Source organism: Callospermophilus lateralis, chromosome X (assembly GCF_048772815.1).
Source record: "Callospermophilus lateralis isolate mCalLat2 chromosome X, mCalLat2.hap1, whole genome shotgun sequence".
NCBI lineage: Eukaryota > Metazoa > Chordata > Mammalia > Rodentia > Sciuridae > Callospermophilus > Callospermophilus lateralis.
In genome coordinates this window covers 106,131,605-106,152,745 of record NC_135325.1, presented here as the reverse complement: position 1 = coordinate 106,152,745, position 21,141 = coordinate 106,131,605, and the positions used below count along the sequence as shown (strand labels likewise).

General features: G+C 37.7%; 1 protein-coding gene across 8 annotated transcripts in view; it reads left to right on the top strand.

The window, feature by feature from the left end:
• Positions 1-21,141, top strand: part of Enox2 (ecto-NOX disulfide-thiol exchanger 2) — a 316,931-nt gene that overhangs the window by 225,410 nt on the left and 70,380 nt on the right. For 5 of the 8 annotated variants that reach the window (XM_077106346.1, XM_077106345.1, XM_077106344.1 and 2 more), the window contains one exon: positions 10,160-10,294. The exons of 2 other annotated variants lie outside the window; for them this stretch is intronic. In XM_077106346.1, the coding sequence (XP_076962461.1) occupies positions 10,198-10,294 (97 nt within the window). In that variant the 5' untranslated portion in view covers positions 10,160-10,197. Of the gene's footprint in view, positions 1-3,845; positions 3,908-10,159; positions 10,295-21,141 lie in introns of those variants that run through there. One more of the 8 variants, XM_077106347.1, reaches the window with a different exon arrangement.

Genomic DNA, 21,141 nt, shown 5'->3' with positions numbered 1-21,141 from the left:
AATTCCAGATCTTGCTTGTACCATATTTATCTTTGTTCCACTCTCTATCTTCTGTGGCAAGGAAGTGGAATGAAACATGGTGGGAAAATGTTTGGTAACAAGAACTAAAGCAAAATGGCTTGTGGATTAACCCCAGGACTGTTTGTTTTTTTTCCCCAAGAGCTCTTGCCAGAATTCCAACAGCGTAGTAGCAGGATTGCCAAGTCACCACTTATGCAACTTAACTTAAGAAAGCATAGAGCTGGAACTTACTGAGTTTATGCTCCTTTTTTTCCTTCTCATCCTAAGCAACCCCACCACCAACAACAACAGTAGCCACACCATTAACTTGCTGAGTGCTCAGTACCTGAAGTGCAATTAGTTGATTTCTTCAATATTAAGATTTCTAGTTTAAAACTGATAGCTACAATGTCTGAGATCCCAGCAATAATATTAATGTGTTTCCAAGCCAGCAAAAAGAAATGAATGGCTTGTAAAGCAATGGGTGCAGATGATAAGGAAGTTGGGGTAGATAGCATTTTTGAGGATCATTTGTGTTTGTTTTTTATTATATTCTTGACCTAAGTCTTAGGTGAAAAAAAAATGGAATAAATGTGATGATGCTATCCTAGAGAGCTACAGTCAACCATTCACCCTAGACCAGGTGACATTAGTTCACTGTTATAGCAGAAAACTGAGAAGCTGAGAGGTTGGCAATGATGGACTATAGTCCACAAAAGCCCAGGAGAGCCTGCCTCTAATTTTGCTGACTGAAGAAGCCCTCCAAGGTTCTGGCAATGGAGCTTGATGGGGTGTCATGACCCCTGAATTCATGCTCAAAAATTATTTTTTTTGGCTCATGTTCACCTAATAACCTTGAAGTGATGAGGAGTGTCCCTGAGGTTTGTCAGCCCATGCCAGCCACCCTGAAATAACAAGGGAGGCCTGTGGCTCTAGCTGAGGTTTATGTGAGAGGAGACCCCTAAAGGGCAGCCAAATGGTTTCTTTCTTAACCAGAAATAAAGGAAGGGAAAGATAAAGGAAGTGGAGTTAAAATCATGATCAGGTGCTTCTTCTGTGTCAGACATTGGGACTCAGCATTCTTAGAATATAGTTTACTATATGGTATATGGTCCTGTGGTTGAAAGTGTGGGCTCTAGAGCTATACTTCCTGAATTTGTATTCAGGAATTATTCATATCTTTGGCAATTTGGGCAAATTCCTGATTCTTCATACTTATCTGTAAAATTGATATAATGATAAATATTACCTCTTACATTAGGTCATTGTGAGAATTAGATTATATAATACATGTAAAGTCTCAAAATACATTTTGGTTCATAATAAGTATTTAATCAATGTTAGGAATCAACATCATTGTCATTATCTTAGTACCTAAAAGACAAGTATCACTGTCACCATCTATAAGCAAATAAACAGTCTGTAGAATTCTCCTAAAGTTACATAGCGGATAAGTAACAGAAACATGATTTGATTTTTTAGATATATCTGGCTCCATGGTCTGTATTCCTTCCATTATACCTAGTTGCCTTCATAAATATACAGTATGTGCTATGAATTTCTGGGAGAGGCATGTGCCAAAACCTGTGGTCTCTTCCTCATTATACCACCACCCCACCCCCAATGCAACTGCCACCTGGGGGACTGGCTTGTCTCCCTAGATTCTTGCAAATCTAATTAAAAACCTGGAACATCCTTGTAACTACTCCAGCAGGGAGGTGGCTATCTGCAAGACTGTCCAGCTTACAAACTAGAACAGTCTTCCAGGACTGGATTTGGTTTATGAAAACACCCTCTATCCTATGAGGATCAAGCTACTGTCTTCTACCCATTATTCCACCACACTCATAACTCATGTGAGAATTATTATCTTGTCCTCCTTTGCTTTCCCTCCCTGTCCTGTTTTTTCTTTTACTTTCCCTTTCTTTTCTCAGGATAGAATAATTTGTGACTTTCTGATCACCTTGAGTGGCTCTTTGATCCATTCTAGGTAACATTCATGAGGAGGTAAAACCCCTGCTTGTCTAACAGCATTTCTAGCTGTCTAGGAGCCTTGTCTTACAAAAGTCCCATCAGTTCTCTTACCCTACATAACCATGATACAAGTCTTGGCATCCCTGCTGACATCTGCAATAGGAGAGAAAGTGGGTGCCTGGGGCTTCAGTGCATTGTTCACAAACAATGATGGATTGTTAATTTTCAACTAAAATGAACAGGGACTCAAAATAACACCTGAAATGTACAATATATTGCTTCATGAGCAATAAATACCAAGAAGAAGATAAAACCTTGAGCCCTAGGCTTAATACAGACCCAACATGTGATTTGTTCTTATGTTTTCTTTCCCTTATCCAGAGAATAGAAAAGCACTGTGTTTTGGTTCTTGTTGTTGTTGTTGTTGTTGTGTTACTGAGATTTGAACCCAGGGACACTTAACTACTGAGCCACATCCTCAGCCCTTTTTATTTTGAGGTAGGGTCTCACTAAGTTGCTATGTATTTGAACTTTTGATCCTCCTGCCTCAGGCTCCAGAGAAAGCACAATGCTATTCAATGCTAATATACCCAATCCTGTCCTTAAACCATAATCTCATAGTAAATACTTTTTGAGTATCTACTATATGTAAGGTCCTTTGTCATATAACCATAAATAAGGTTTTCTTCTGTGTTCTGTGCAAGTATTTTATATTTTTTTTCTTTCATTTTTTTTCTTTTGAGATAGAGTCTCCCTGTTTTGCCCAGGCTGGCCTTGAACTAATGATCCTCCAGTCTTGGCCTCCTGAGTAGCTAGGATTACAGGTGCATGCCACAGTTCCTGGGTTATACAAGCATTTTTTAAGCTTCCTCTCCCTTTCCTTTGTCATGGTGTTGTTCCTGGTGCTATTTCTAAGACCACTGTAAATGGCACCCCATCAGCTTTCTACAGTACCTAGATCCCTACCCATGGACCATTTCTTTGATGTGAAGCATAAAAGTAACCATGCTAGAAATGTTCATAGATCTTTTGCACAGGTGGGGTGAGTGATCAAAGTAGTCTTAACTAGCACAGTAATGTAAGAGAATAAAGCATAAACTGTGGACATTGGGATTGACTGTACAGACATCAGTGGTGAGTAGGAAGGGTTTGAGAAGAGACCAAATGTTGGAGGCACTCTCTGGTAAAAACACACAGTAGAACTGTAGTAGAGCAGGGTTTCTTAACCTCAGCACTGTAGACATTTAAGGCCAGATAATTGTAGTAGGGGGTCATCCTGTCCTTCATACAATGTTTAGCAACATTCCTTGCCTCTATCCATGACATCAGTAGCAACTCCCTACCCCAACCAAAAATGTCTCAATATTGCCCAGGGTGGGTGGCATAAACTTAGCCCCAGTTAAAACCCACTGCCAAAGAGGACATGGATTGTATCCATCTTTATAGTGGTATGCTATATTACACGTCCTAGCTCAAATATTCTATAACTTTATGAGTCTCTGGTTTAGTTTAGCATAGTAGGTAAAAACAGGAATGTGGAGCCACACTGCCTGAGTTTGCATCCTGGCTTTACTGCATACTCACTGTATGGCCTCAGTGAAATTGGGATAATGAGAGTACTTAATTCATAGAGTTGTTGTAAGTTTTAAATTATTGTTGTTGTAAGTTTTAAACTATTCTAAGTACATAAAGTGCCTAGAATAGTTCTTGGCACATAACAATACGTGTTAACTCTTATTAGTCTATCATGATTGCTATCATTAATACCATTATTCACCATTTATTCTAAGTCCTGGTATGTTACAGATGTCTGGTGTCTCATACAGCTTTGGATACTATCTTCCTTCTGTAGAAATGACTAGACAGCTAAATCCATGGTTCAGGACCACAGAGAGTTTTATATGGCTGTGGGTCTATGAAATAGGCACTGCAGGTAAGCCCCACTGTTTGCAATTTCTGAGTTCTTGCAGAGTTCTTTTATTTAAAAACACATTTATTGGTACCTACTTTGAGCTAGGCATGGTGGAAAATACAAAAGTAAATGAGGTTTATGTTCCTTCCCCTCAAGGAACTGACAGTTATGGCTACTATATGCACATTTATTTTAGTAAATTTAATTATCTTAAATTTTCAAAGAAATTCCAGTCAGTCCCTTCTTACACATGAAGAATTTCTGTGTGAGGAAAATTGTCTTCCCATCCCAGATTGATCTTTCTTGAAGTTTGTATTTTTTAATCTGATTTTTCATATTGTCAGCATAACCAGATTATAATGACTCAAATTGTCACCATTTTCTCTTCCTTTTTTATTTACTTAAATTTTTGTTTAGCATTCAGCCTTCAAAAGAAACTCCCATAAGAGATTTTATCTTACTCCAATAAGAGAGCAGTATCCTGTTTTGACTAACTTGACACCTGCTTCTGGGAAGAGGAATATATGTGCCAGACTCTTTTATATGCACTCATATTTCTTCATTCATTTGTTTAAAATAGTTTATTGAACATTTATATTAGACATGGCGATTAGGCATTAGGAATAACAAGGAAGAATAAGGTATTCTAGAGTCTAGAGGGAAAGACAGCCATGGAGAGAGGTGATAAAAATATAAAATAGTAAGGACTAGTAGCAACTTGACCAGTGAGCTAGGAGAATGAAGAATATAAAGGAACTCTTTGGAAGGGAGTTTAGTGTGATGGATAAGACTATAAGCATTGGCATGAGAACGACCTGGGTTTATATTCTGTTCTACCATTTGTTAGGTGGAATTGAGATGATTACTTCAACTCTGTACCTTGGTTTCATTATGAACATAATACTTTCTTATAAATTGTGTATATTCTTGCATCTATCAGTACACTTTGATTTCCTCAAGTGCTGGGACCACTTCACTATCATTGTTATACCTATTACTATGTTATTATTACAAATTACTGAGTGCTCAATATGAGCCAGAGACCATGTTAAATTCTTTATCCACACTATCTAATTTAGTCTTCATCAGACCTATAAGACAAATGCTATTGTTCTCCTAAATTCATAACTTGCTACTCTTTTGATCCAACTCAGTTCTTATTCACAACACATTACAATGTGCAATTATTTTGAAATTGTTCATTTGTATTTGAATCTTTCTTCCTCTCTAGACTATAAGCTCTCTAAGTCCTCATCTTAATATTCCCAATATCTGGAATAGTAGCTACCCATAGAAAATGTCTAATGAATGTACAGTAAATATGAAAGGAAGGCTAGAATGAAAGCAGACAAAAAAGAAGAAAGAGAATGAGCACATTTAAATTACCAAGTAATAAACTCTGGTCCAGAGCCATTTGATTCCTAAACTGATGCCCTTGATAACTAGGTAGAATTGCTTCCTACTACTCATAACTAACTTTAAATGGATGTATGTTGACAAAATCCTCTCCTCAACTTTTTGTAACAAAATTATAGCAAGCATGAAAATCAATGGATGTAAACCTAGACATAGGAAAGAGAATTGTAGGAGAATAAATAGAGGACAGTTTTCATCAATAAAAGAACATAGGTGGGGAGATGGTACTTAACACCCTGTCCCTTGTTTCAAAGGAAATAAAGGAAACATTTGTAATAATTAACTCCACTACAAGATGATTGTATCATAGAATGTGTGTGTATATGTAGTTTTCATTTCAAATAACTCTGAGAGTAATTGACTAATGAGTGATTTATAAATAATACAAAAATAAACAGATATCACTGATTTGATAGTTATGGAGTGATACCAAGTTTAAGTAGATGATTATTTCCAAATGTTTCTTTTAATTTGGTACTAATGCATTCTTATTCCAGAGTGCTATTTCTTTAATCCAATTAGCTAGAAGGCAGTTACTCACAACCACTCAGCAACCTCTGACCTCTTAAGGAGTTGTCACATTAGCAGAGTAGGAGAACCAGTATGGCAGGATGTGTTCTTCAGACTTAATAAAGGCAATTTGAAGACCACTTGATACTCACTAGCACTTGCATTCAGAGTATCCTTGGCTGCCACAAGTAGTACATGGGAAAATAAGAAATCTCTTTCTCTAGTGATGTGGGACTAGTTTGATAAAATACCTAAGGAAATTGTTAGATATCCATATCAAGTCTGGAAAGTGAATCAGGCCAGAACTTAACAATTCTACCACTCAGTGATGATTCTAAGTAGACCTTTAGCACAGCATGTTTTGTTAGTGTGGACATTAAATCCGGATTACAGATGCATGGCAGTAATCCCAGAGATGATCATATGGGATTTCTCTTTGAGAGTAAAATTTTACACGCTTGCTTATGTGTATGAGTGTGCCTATATGGGAAAAAGATTATAGCTAATGAGATCAAACCAAATTATTAGTTGGGTGTATCTATCCCTGGTTGTAACTCTAAGCTAATTCCTGCATGGATTCAATTGTCCTAGACATCTGAGAGTCAGCTTAGCAACAGTGCCATATTTTAAAGACAGTTTATCATTCTGATCAGGCATGCAAATAATCAACGAATAGCATTGCATAAAATTGCTTATTGTGCCCAAAGTTAATATAACTTGACTTTTGTTAGTCATTTATTCAAATGGCTCTTGGATATCTATTTTAAACCTGACACTGAATTAGGAATTGGGAAAACAAAAATGCCTCAAACCCTATTCTGACCTAAAGGAGCCATAAGCTAGTGAAAGAGAGATGTATACCCAATAGCTATAATTCAAGGTAGTCAGTAGTGAATGCTCAGTTCTCCTTGCTTCCTGGAATGCTCTTCTAACCTAATCCTCCATTTACTATCTTGAAGAAAATTATATCACTCCTTAAGGACTCATTTCAAATTATTCTTTCCCGCAAAGGCTTCCCTGATATTCCTCATCTCCTCTACCCCCAACACCAAACATACATACCCAAACCCTTTCGTATAACTTTAATTACTTTTCTGTGTTCCCATAGCACTTTACTCATAGTTTTATTATATAACTCATTACAACAATTTATATTTGGTTGATTATATGCCTGTGCCTCTCACTATATTGCAAGTTCTTCAAGAGCACTAACTGGCTTTTGTTCATCTATGAACTCCTCATCACTAGCATATAGTAAGAGTCAAAAAAGTTTGGTTTGAGAGCTGGAGAGGTAGCTCAATAGTAGAGTGCCTGCCCAGCATGTCAAGGTTCATTCCCCAGCACCACAAAAAATAAATTAAATAAAAAATAAACAAAACAAAACAAAAAAAACAGGTTTGATTTGAGGGAAGGAATGGGAGAATAAGCAAACATGAAAATCAACTCATAGATAAAATTTTATGAGAATATATAGGGAAGAGTAGTTAAGTCCATAATTCCAGTGAGTTGACTTTATAGACAAGGTGGCATTTGAGATGACCCTTGAAAAAATGAGTATGATTTGACATATAGAGATGGGTGTTGGGGGAAGGGAGGAAGACAAAAAGGGCCTTTATTAGTTTTGTTTGTTTGTGGTGTACTAGGGATTGATCCCAGAGGTACTTTACCACTGAGTTACATCACCATATTTATTTATTTATTTATTTTTAATTTTAAGGCAGAATCTCACTAAGTTGCTTAGAGCCTCACTAAATTGCTGGGGCTGGCTTTGAACTTGTGATCCTCCTGCCTCAGGCCTCTTGAGCTGCTGGGATTACAGGCATGCACCATTACACCCAGTGAGAAGGGCTTTTTAAAGCAGCACTTCTTAACAATTTCAGAACTTTATTCATTGTGGCAAAATAATGCTGTTAATTACATATGTTCTATATATGTACATGTAAGCAAGCCTAAGCAGGGACTGTATTCACTAGAATTTTAGCAGGCATTTGGAATTAATATGCATTTTGAAAATGGTAATATGTGTTGTTCTTTTTAAAAATTGACATTCTAGATCATTTTCACTTCCTCCTTCCCCACCCGCAAAATAGTCCAGAATTTGGCTAGGTTGGCACATTGTGAATTCTCATTTTTTGATCTCAAATACTGTGTTGAAAAGAATTCCTAATTTCCTCATATTTCCCGGGACTGCAGATTCAATGATTAGCCAAGCTACTGCTGCTAAAAAGAAAAAAAAAATCACATTGGGGCCCAGTCCTTCTAACCCTACCTGCTTACTCAGAGTCATTCTCCAGTCACCAGAGAAAATCAAAGTCTGAACTTGATAATCTCTGAAGGTCCCTTCTGGTTATAACATCCCCTAAAATCTTGTCTGCTCTAGCTGGAGATTGGAAGTCTAGATGAACCTAATTGTTACTATGTAAACTCTTGACCCAAAGGATATTTGATGCCCCATGTTTATTTTCTTGATAATATTTACAGGGAGGCTATTTCTAGCCTCAAGATATACCCTCCTAAGAGAGCTCTGAAAATTGGGTGTGAAAACTATATTTCCTACAGATGCAGAAATCACCAGCCCTGAAATAGGGCTTCTGACTGCAGTAATGAATGCTTACGGCCATCAATCACTCTTTTTTTTTTTTTTTTTTTTTTTAGGGAGAGAGAGAATTTTTTTTAATATTTATTTTTTAGTTTTCAGTGGACACAATATCTTTATTTGTATGTGGTGCTGAGGATCGAACACAGAGCCACGCGCATGCCAGGCGAGCATGCTACCGCTTGAGTTGAGCCACATCCCTAGCCCAACCATCAGTCACTCTTTGTGGGGTGTGTGTGTGTGTGTGTGTGTGTGTGTGTGTGTGTGTGGTGTTTATTGGGGAGGAGACAAAGGCAACAGAGAAGAATGTCAAAAACTAATATTTCAGAAATATAATCTTTGGATATTTTCATTTGCTTGTTCTGACCAATCAGTAACCAAAATAGAACATGTATAAATAACCCGACCAAGGATCATCCCTTGATTTTGCCAAGTTGGAAGGATGTGATGGATATTAGCAAGCTACTATTAGAACAGAGTTGCCTTCTGGGGTATAATTGGTGTAAGTGCATGCTGAGAGTTGGGGGAAAGCCATGGAAAGTTTCTTTTTTTTTTCTGTGACTATAAGTAGTCAGAGGGAAATTTCCCAAATTAAATGTCTTTTGTGCCTAGATGATTTGTGGCTATATCACTCTCAACTGTGCAGTAGATACATGAGCTGGCAAAACAATGTCTATGCTTATGTCAACCCTCTTCTTATATTACCCACCTCTTCTTTACCAGTCTAATAACTATCCATCACTCAAAGACATATTCTTTAGAAATCTGTCCCATTCTTTCAAATCCTGTTCTCCATTAAGTATTTCCTACCTATTCAGGCCATTGTAGTTATTTATTCCTTCAATTTCAATAATTTGTTTTATACCATTTGAGTATTTCATTGTTTTCTAATCATGTAATTTGAAATAGTAAGGCAAAGTGACTAAAACTTCTGCATCCTGTATGACCTTGGATAATATATGTGATCTTTTAAAACTTCTATTAAATAAATACTTATACCTCATAGGATCGTCCTGATAGGTAAATGAGAATAGTGATGCCAAGTGCTTTACCTGGCCTGTAGCAAGTGTTCAATAATTAGTGGTAGTAGTGGGTAGAGGTGGTGATAGTAGTGCTAATAGTTCATCCTCATTACCATCATCATCAGTCTCTTCAACTAGATTATATAACCTTTGAGGGCAGGGGCCATATCTCCTGTCTGCTTTTTACTGGTATTCCCCTGACCTCCAAAATACTCATTTGGCTAATTTGATGTCTGCTAATGATTGCTCAGCTCTTTTATTAGTACTTCCTCAAAAATATAAAATTGCATCAGTAGTATAATATTCATATTTTATCACCAACTACAGAAACCCTGTGATGCTTTTTCTTGTTTTGCATACAGGAGTAGTTTGGGTGGAAGTTGCTGCAGTAATCATATGCTCATAGACTGAGAAGAATAGGAAACTTCTTAATCCTCTCAAACTCCTGTGGTGTGTTCCCTTGGATTAAAAAATAATAATAAAAGTAGAGAAGGAAGGGAGGGAAGGAGAGCAGGAAGGAAACACACTACAATGCCATCTCGTAAAATGCTTTCAAATTCCGTGACTTCCTGCCAGTTTAAGCTATATTGTTTTCAGGCATTGAGGCCTTAACCCCCACTTGCCTATCAGACTATTTCTGTAAAAAGTTTGTCAGAGTTTGCATTGATAAATAAACTAAACACTAGAACCTTAACACAACAAATTATTTGGCCTATCATTTCTTTTCAGCTGATAATAGTAGAACTCTGAATGTAGATTCCACTGCAATGACGCTACCTATGTCTGATCCAACTGCATGGGCCACAGCAATGAATAATCTTGGAATGGCACCACTGGGAATTGCTGGACAACCAATTTTACCTGGTATGTTATTTTTAATCATCTCACAAGTTCCTTCTTTTTATTGACCATGTGGTAATAAATATACAGTATGACATAACTTATTTTGAAGTTGACATTTGCCAGATTCTGCCTAGAGTATGCATTATTGTAATATGAGCTTTATAGGCTGGGTGGCCAGTAGTTACTAGTGCACTCCTGATTGTCTTTTGGGCAAACTGGGGGCATATATGATGTAGGCTAGGGTACTGGACTAAATGTTTAAATGTTAAATACAGCTCACCAAAATAAAAAGCAACATGATTTTGGCAAATAATTACAAAGCATGTCTACTTTTGTAGATTTCCTAGATGAGTCAAAACATAGACAAGGAAAGAGAACCAACTTGAATATCTCCAAAACGTTAGATTCCCAAAAAGGACACATGAAGACTGTAGAGATATCAGCCCAAAGACTATTTTTAACATTGAATGACTTTGTTTATAACTATATATGTAAACAAAGTGACCAATAAGAGAATGGGCATGGTGGAGTAACTCCATCTCCACTGAATATGAAATCTGAAGAAAAATTTCCCAACATGTGAAGGGTTTAGTTTAGGCACACAAAAAAAGCTTCCTAGCCAGTCAGAGTTAATTAGCCATCACAAAGAGATTGGGAAGACATTAGGGAATTGACGTCTCAGGGAGCCTAGGGTAGTTTTTTTTCAACAGCCTAAACATTAATCTCCCAACAACCATTTAGTTGTGATCCTATTTAAAAGCACTCAGGCCACTCTAGAGTCCTGTTATTCATAGTATGTTCTGCATAATCTGGGAATTATTTAGAACCCAAGAATGTCAGGACCCAGCCCAGACCTACTGGGTCAGAAGCTGCATTTTCACAGGATCTCCAAGTGATTCACAGGCATATTCATGTTGAAAAATATAGAGTCATGCCACTTTTCTCTGCCATTTATCTATCTAGTTAGTTACTACACCCCCCTCTCAAATAATTTCTCATTTCCAGTCCAGATTTTAAATCATTATAGGTTATAATGGAGATGAGGTAGACTAGGCAACAACAATATAAATAATAAACTAAGGGATGCTATTACATTGAATGTCAGGAAACAAGCATAAAACCACCAAACCAGAAGGGAAAAAAGGTATATGAGTGAGAAATAGGCAGAGAAAAAAAAAAGGAGACTAAATTCTGTATGTGGCAGAGGCAAAAAAAAAAATTTCATACCAATCTTTAATTCCTATCATGGGCTATGCAGTTAGACCAGCCATGACAGAAATGAACAACCAGGGATTCTTTGAGGGCTAGAATGATTGGACAATGGATCTCCTTAGATTTGAAGTGACTAATAGAGCCAATCTGGAATGAGTTGGTGTTATTATAAGAGCAAGTTTTACAGAATGGTCAAGATCTTAGACTTTGGATTCAATCTGCCTGACTTCCAAGCCTTTTTCTTTTTCAGTATTTGATGTTGGGAAGTTTCATGCATATATGGGCATATGTGTATGTATCTGTATATACAAAGAAATACATATAAATATGTAAGATTTGTACTGTAAATAGCAATGAAGGATAATGAATTGGGGAGTGAAATTTTTCCCTGGTGAAACACTGAACAGTGGCAGTTAAAGACAACATATACATCTGATGGCTGCTCCTTATGAACCTGGTGGGGACTTCCTCAGAAATGGAAGGTTGGCACCACATTTCAATGCTGCCTACACTATTTGTCAAGGTCTAGGGGAGAGGGTTCCTGCCATCTTTATGATGTATTAACCTCCCTCATCCTCTTCTCAACCCGGAGGATTCCTTAAAATCAAAAAGGCAGAAAATGACCTTTGTGGAGCTGTTCTCTGAAGTCACCTATTGGCTTAGTAATTAAGCTACTTTTCTGCCACTAGGGAAGTTTCCTACTGAGCCAGCAGACTGTTCTTTTTCCTGTCTCATCTGTCCTGTCTGTGACAATAGAAAAGGTTTTGGCATTGATGAAAAACAAATGATGCATAAGCTTTCTTGACTTCCCCCCAGAGAACTCAAATCTATACTGTCATAGATGCTGAGTCTCATGGACACACACTTGTCATGAAGGCAATGTCTGGCATAATTATTATATTCATTGAGTAGTGAGCAGAGACAGGTCAACTCTGGGGTTTGGCATGGAGCTGTCTTTCACCTAACATGGTATTTTGTACAGCTGTTATACAATGAAGTTAATCCACAGTGATGATAGATGCAGTGATCTCTTCTTGCAACTATCTTTTCTGCAAGAGTGTTTGTTTTGCCAAACTGGTCAAATAAGACTAATTATAGTTTTCACATGAAAAAAAGTGCCCAAGAGTCAGGTCTTCTGGACAAACAGCATTTTTTCAGCCCCAAGTCATCCCAGATGAAACCAACCCACAAAGGGATATTTGTTGAATAAATGAACCCACTAAGGAATATTTGTTGGATACTGCTTGCTGCTTCCTTTATTTCCCCCTCAATTAAAATATCCTTAGCAGCCAAGTGTGGAGCTGGTGAAGTCTCAAAAGAGAAGAGTCCCTCATCATGGTGTCCTCAATGTAATGATTGCACTATAATGAGAGATAGTAGAAAATATGGACTCGTGGACCTTATTCCTAAAGCAAGACCCTGCCCATCTGTGGGCATTGACTTTGTTAAGGAGAAAACTGAACTCAACTGATCAACTCTGGTGAGAACAGAGAAAAAGAATGAGGTTATGTATCTCATGACAGGCCATAGTTCTTCAAGCTCCTTGAGGAGGCCTGGACTTAGGTTTATATTTTCTTTACTATCTTTCAGATAAAAGTATACTTTCAGTGCTAAATAAGATGAGGCATGAAGAAAGTGTACTGTTCATTGTCATGGTGAACAATTTACAAAAACCAATACTATGTAAAACTTTATACCACATAAAATTAATATTTCCCCCAAACAAGCTTGAATCCTACCAGTACTCTCAGGACTCCTTATGTAATGGGTTCCCACCCAAAGATATCCAGTTCTTCCCCAAGATTCCATGAATACTCCTATACTTACACAAGATTACCTGAGCCATGGGGATAAACAGGAGATGGTTAACATAGTAGAAACCAGGTATCAAGCACCCATAAAAGCTGATGCCTAGACCTTTCTCCCAGGGACTGTGTTTTAGTCAGCTTTTTTTGCTGCCAAGACAAAAAGACCCATCCAAAACAATTGTAGAGGAGAAAAAGTTTATTTGAAGGCTCACAGTTTTAGAGGTCTCAGTCCATTGACAGATGACTTCATTCCTCAGGGCTGGAGGAAAAGCTAAACAACATGGCAGAAGAGTGTGCCATAGGGAAGCAGCTCACATGATGAACAGGAAACAGAGTAAGAGAGAGATCTCCACTTGCCAGATACAAATATATACTCTAATGCCATGTCTCCCAATGGCCCACCTCCTCCAGCCACAACCCACCTTCTTTCAATTACCACTCAATCCCACCAGGTGATTAATTCACTGATTGGATTAAGGCTCTCACAACCCAATCATCTCCCCTGAGCTTTTGAGGGACACCTCACATCCAAACCACAACAGACTGTTACACAAAAATAGATATTGTGGTACTCGTTATCAGTCTACACATGTAAATGCTGTGGAGCTGTTTTCATGTGGAAATATTTTATATTATTTAAATTTTACAAGAATACATGAAGCTTGGGGCCAGGGATGTGGCTCAAGCGGTAGTGCGCTTGCCTGGCATGCGTGCAGCCCGGGTTCAATCCTCAGCACCACATACAAACAAAAATGTTGTGTCCGCCAAAAAATAAAAAATAAATATAAAAAATTCTCTCTCTCTCTCTCTCTCTCTCTCTCTCTCTCTTTTAAAAAAAGAATACATGAAGCTCAATGGCTGGAGGATCTTTGAGATAAGGATTACATGGCCTTAACTACCTGATAGGCCTTAACTAAATGATAGAAACAGACATTTAAAAAAAAAAAAACTCCCCTTGGAAACTATTAGGAAAGGTCTGAGTGAAACTATCTACTCATTTATTCATAAGAGAAATATTTCCTGAGGCCTGCTATGTGTAAGGTACTGGGTGACCCCTGGGGAGAAAGCAGTGAACAAAATAGTCAATGATTCCTGCCCTCATACTGACCCATATTTTCTCCCTAAAAAAAAAAAAAAAAAAAAAAAAAAAAAAAAAAAAAAAAAAAAAAAAACCTTTTCTCAGGTATGAGCTGCCTGTTGACTGACAATAGCTCTAAAGTCTCCCATCTGTTTTGTTCATTTGTTCTTACATCCAAGCATCTGTTCATTAAATATATATATATATATATATATATATATATATATATATATATATATATATATAGTGGCATGTACCTGTAATCCTAGTGGCTCAGGAGGCTGAGGAAGGAGGATCACAAGTTCAAAGCCAGCTTCAGCAACTTGGTGAGGCTCTAAGTAACTTAGTGAGATTCCATCCCATTTCAAAATAAAAAGGGCTGGGGATGTGCATCAGGGGTTAAGCACTCCTGGGTTCAATTTATATGTGTGTGTGTGTGTGTGTGTATATATATATATATATATACACACACACACATACATAAATAGATACTGGGGTACTCATTAAAATATTTTTAAATATTTTATTTACCAAATATATATGTATACATATATATACATATATATATATATAATTTACCATATATATTATATATACATACATATGTACATACATATGTATATTTTTATATATATATATATATATATATATATATATATATATATATATATATATATATATTATAGACAGACTAGGTCAGGGTGATCCAAAATGGGTATGGTTCAATCCTTGCCTTCAAGCTCAAAGTTCAGGTGCTGAGGCAACAAAATAAATACCAGTATACTTCAGTGTATCAAGTATCAGAGTAAAATCTTGCACAAAATAATTTTAGCCAGGATAGAGTAGGGAGTGTTAAGTAAATGGTGGTGCTCAGAGTGAGGTTCACAGAAGAATTAACATTTGAACTAAGTGTCCAGGAACATATAGGAGTATTATGGGGATAAAGAACTAAGAATAGTCTAGGATCAATGACTGGAAGGTGTGGAAGTGTAGATAGTATGGAAGCAATGGTTACCTACTGAGTTGAACTATAGCACCTCATTCCACAAAGACTTTGAAACAGTTTAAAACAAAGGCTATGCTATAGGAAAAACTACAAATAAAACAAGTCAACATCTAGGAAAATATAAATGAGAATAGAAGGTGAAGACCAAGTAAGGAAGTTAATTTAAATGAAGATGTGTAGGTCATAGGATCCCACTCAGTTTCTAAAGTTGATCTGCACCTATGACCAAGCAGCCAAAATAAAAAGGGGAAACCTGATAAGTTATGAAATTTGCATTTTCCATGAGGAGAAAAAAATGTGAATCCTTGTGGGAAGAGAAACTTTGGCCCTTGATAATCACATGGATGTGTGTGATATTCTAGGTTTGAAAGAAATTTTTCACAAGGAGTTTCATATATGGGCATTCACCCTAAGTGAAATAGTTGAGTAATCTCAAAAGTCCAAACATTAAAAATACCCCAGGACTAGTCAGTATCACTTTCCATAGTCTGATGCAAAATGTAAAAACTAAAAATATAGTAAATTTTTCATAAAACTAAATTTGTGTGATTGAAAGTCCTACCCTTTATTCTGAGATTATAGACTTCCTGTATTTGGGATTTGAAAATGCTCTTTAATGAACATTGGTTAGTTCAGCTGTTATTTTTTGCTGGGAGCCATCAGCCAAGTAGGTATGACAATTTCCTTGCCAGCTACTCCCATGCTGTCTAGTGGAAGGACTCTTGAAAGGTGACCTTGCTCAAGGACCAGGGCGGATCCGTGTTTAGGGTGTCCCCGGTTTAGCATAATAGGAGATTAGGGTGTTCCCCCTTTAGAATAGGGTGGTTTAGCATAATAGGAGATTAGGGTGTTCCCCCTTTAGAATAGGGCGTATCCTGCTGCTGAGTTCCTCTTGAGTTCTTAGGGTCAGACAGTATATTTTGGGAGACAGAAGCCCAGGAGTAGTGAATTTGGGCAGAGTGTGGATTTGGGCAGAGAACGTGGATTCCCCCAGAACGTGTTTGTAGACTGCCGGTGTGAGATCGGGAATAAAGAATTGCTGTTTGAATCTACAAGCTGTGTGGAGGCTCGTGATTTGTGCCCAGCCAGAGACTGCGGCAATTTTTTTTCCACACATTTTTTCTTAGCAAATTAAGAGGTTAGCAAATTAAGAGGTATATGTATGTACATAATTTTATTTTATTCAACTCTAAAATCCATAAATCTAGGAAACACATGTATAATGGGAAAGACCCTCAATTAGTGCCCCACAAAAGGTGTTTGCAACATCCCTGGATGAGAGTTGAGGACATGATCCCCTATCAAATGTTCTGAGGCAAGAACACAGTATGTGAATAGGAAGGAATAGGGGGAAGATGCTATAGAAGGGTAAGGTATTTGCAAAACCTTGAACTATAGGTATTTTTGTAGGTATTTCATTAGTGTAAACAAAAGACCTGACAATAACAATTTTAGAGGAGGAAAAGTTTATTTGGCACTCATGGTTTCAGAGGTCTCAGTCCATAAACAACTGGCTCCATTGATGTGGGCCCTCTGAAGGAGAATATCATGTTGTGTTAGAAGAAAGCAGCCAAGGACATGGCCACCAGGAAGCCGAAACAGACTACTTCACTTACCAGGGACAAAACATAAACCTCAAAGCTTATGCCCTCGGCAACCCACCTCCTCCATCTATAACCTACCTGCCTGTAGTTACCACCCAATTAATTTATATCAGGGGATTAATCACTGATTAATTTAAGACTTTCATAATGCAATCATTTCATCTCTAAACCTTCTTGTATTGTGTCACACATGAGCTCTTTGGGGGACACCTCACATCTAAACCATAACAATAAGAATGAAGTTTCATAGGCAGAAATTTGAGATCAAAGTTAAGATATCTTGGGGAGACACTTTGTCAATTGAAACTGTGCCCATAATTCACCCAAGCTCAGTTTGATAGATTGTTTGCCATTGTATATAAGCCAGAGCCTGCCTCAATTTTCCAGATGGACTGAAACAAGTATTCAGATAATCTCCTAGGAAAGACAGAGAGATGTTGTTAGAATTGAGAGACATTGTACAAAACTTTGGGTACATGTGCTTCCAAGAAGGCTAGTGGTAAGTCCAGAATCATTTTTCAGCTTGACCAGACTGTCCTTAATCAGTTCTCAATTTAGGTTGGGTTTCTGAAAAGTCGCTAAAAGGATCTGTATAGCTAGTCAGGACTGTAATGTATTAAATTTTTCAATATCCAGGCATGATTCTTAATTTTCCAATGAATTTTGTAGGAACTCTAAAAAAATAACAATAATGTCCCAGAAATGTGTAGCTGAATTGGAGTCATAATTGTCTATAAAATAGCTTAATTGTGCATATATAATTAGATCCTATTTGGAATACTTATTTTGGAATAATCTATGGTTGAATTTCAGTGGTTTTGCTGTGAGTACAAACTACATCCTTGGGCTCACATGTCTCTGGAACAGTAACAAGTTAGAACTTCCTTATGATCCTGGGGTACTTGGATGGGAAGAAATTGCTAAGTAGAGGCAGAGTCTTTCTGAGGGTTTGAAGGGTCTTCCAGACAGCTAGAACCAGAGTTCAGTTCTGAAAATAGTTGGAAATCATATCCCTTATTTGCCACAATTCCAGCTTCTCATGTTTCCCAAATTTGAGACATTGGATTTTAAAAAGATGCCCCTAAATTACCTCACACTGTGGCAATATATATATATATATATATATATTAAACATCTAAATAGAAGATTCTAGATATAGAAATAAGCACCTCTAAGGTAGCTTCCTGGACAGGAATATTTATGGACTCACTCCAGAGATGAGTAGATAAATACTAAGCTTAATCTGACCAAGAATATCTTTTGTTTTCCTATAATCTCATAGACTCTGTGAGGAACAAATGGTTAGGAGTATGGTTACTAAAAGCCACATACAATGTGGCCTTATTATATTAAATCTATGAGCTTCAATTATCTCATCTGTAAAATAAAGAATAATAATATTGCCCATCCCTTAGGATTGTTGCAGAGATTAAGGTAAATGATTTGTATAAAAGCTGGAAATGCTTAAGTAGTCACTTAATGGGTAGCTAATATTATGGATGCCATCCCTCTCTCCTGCCATAAAAATGAAGGTTGTATTTTACAGGACAAAAACCAGTGTGAACTGGCCTGCCAGAAAATATCGAGGATTGAACTATAAAATGGGCATATGTAATCTCTTTGCCAGACATCAAAGATGAGAAGCCTCTAAGGGTTCTAGAGTTTTGTGGACAACTATAGTCTTAGTACGGAGTCAGTTACCTAACATTGTTACCTAACATTGTTACCTAACATTGTGTAGCACAGAATCAGTTACCTGACATTGTTCCAACTAGCCCTTACATACAGCAACAGTACAGTGACAGTTTTTCAAGACAGTGATACAGAGGCCCTACAGGATCCCAAAGCACCTTTTCAGTAATCTCAGAAAAATCGCATTTGATCTAGTTTGAGTGCTTAGTGTCTTTCTATTTCTGTTCTTTAAAATAAATAACTATTGGGCTGGGGATGTGGTTCAAGCGGTAGCGCGCTTGCCTGGCATGTGCAGGATGCTGGGTTCGATCGATCCTCGGCACCACATAAAAAAATAAAATAAAAATAAAGATGTTGTGTCCACTGAAAACTAAAAAATAAATATTAAAAAAATTCTCCCTCTCTCTAAAAATAAATAAATAAATAGATAGATAGATAGATAGATATTAACCAGTGATACCCCACCTTAGCCATACTGGATATTCTTCCCCTCATCTATTGCTGTATAACAAGCTATTTTAAAACACAATTTGTTTATTATATTTCAAGCTTTACTTGATGAGGAATTTGAGAAGATTCAAATGGGCAATTATTCTATTCCATATGGTATTGATTGGGATACCTCAATTGTGGCACATTGATCTAGTGGTTGCAAGATTCCACACATATGCAGGACACCTTGTTAAGGACTGATGAAAACTGGGTTCAGCTGAATCCCTCCCTTTAAGGCCTTCTCCACATGTTCCGTCCATCGTGCTAATCAGATGAATTATATGGCAACTCAAAGCTTTCCTAGCACATATGCCCAGAGATAAGAAATGGAAATTGCATCTCTCTTATGGCTTGGACCTGATAAAAGATACAACATCCTTTCTGCCATATTCTATTAGTCGAAACAAGTCTATAATCCATCCAGATTCAAAGTGACTGGGGGAGGAGACTAGGAAGATGGAGGAAAAGAGGAAGTCACTTTCCTGGCCGTTCTGTGGCTCAAAACTGAGAAAGCGGGCAGCTTGTCAGCAAGGTGGGTGAATAAAAAAGGGTCTTTACTGGGAATACTGGACATTCAAAGCATATCTGAGACTCAGGTAGTTGGTTATAATAAAATAAGGAAGAAATCCCTAGCTCCACCGCTGCTGTGCCAGTACCAGCAACAGTGGTTCCCTCACTACAGGACAGGGAAGTGGAGGAATAAGGAAATTAAAGGAACCCACATTTTTAGAAGGTTTTTTGGTGTGTCTGGGCACTGCCCGACTATAACCTGAACAGTGTGCTGCAAATATCCTCAAGCAGGCAAGAAGCGGCATATCTCCTGGCTGCCCACGGACAAAGGAAGAAGCCATTTTTGTAGCCATGCTGTGCGGAGCGGGAGCTGGGGGAGCAAACAAACCTGAGCTGGGCCCAAAATATAGGCCTTTAAAACCCACACCTCATGCCATAAGTGACCAGGAGAAAATCAGATATAGAGAAGGGTTTACATAGGGGAATACTAGTTATGGAAACCCACCCAGCTCCCACCTCCTCCTTGAGACCAAACTACTTGCAGGACCTGCTGGGAGAGACAAACCTGGCTGGGAATTCAAAAGGTCTGTGGTAGGAGGGATTGAGTTTGGCGAGTGAACCCACCTGGCTTCCCCTCTCACCCTTGAGTCAGGCTGCTCACAGGACCAGCTGGGAGAAATGCACCTGGCCAGAAATTCAAAAGGGTGGGGGTGGGAGTGATTGAGTTTGGAGACAGAACCAGAAAGACCAGTAAGTGCAGGGTCCTCAGGTGATGGAGGAAACAAAGGATTGACTCCTCTGCTACATGAGTGGAAACCAGGGGAGGTTTGTGGGGTATAGCCCTCCAGTGAGGACTGGCAACTGCTGGGACCTGAAGGTGTGCTGATTTAAAATCTTCAGACCAATTGCCATTCAGTGAAGAACCTGGAGCCTACCTAAGCATAAACCCTACCTCCAGGAGCTCCACTTATGGAATTTCCCCTTACACTCCAGCAAACTCACCTAACATTGCTAAGAAAGGAAGCCAAGACTCCTTTGAACACCAATGAAATAATTCTTTAACTTTTCATTGAGAACTTTTTTTTTTCTTTTCTTTATTTAATTGTGAGCTGAATGATTCATGTACAAGTTTGCATATTAAGATTTGTTTCTTATTTCTAGCATTTCTTGAGGGCAGTTATTTTTCATGGATCAGTAGTTTGAGAGCTAGGATGTTTGATTAGTATATTTTGGGTTTGCTTTGTATTTTATTTTTATTGATTGATTTATTTTAATTTTTATTTTATACGTATTTTTTCTGTCACTTATCTGTTCCCCTTGATTCTCTCTCTTTTCTTCTGCTAACAGCCGAATTCTACTGTTCTCTCTTTTACTCTTCCTTTAATTTTTTTAACTTCTATTTTCTCTCCTCTTTTATAATCATAACATCCTACATCTCTATTGTTCTCTCCCTGTTCACCATTCAA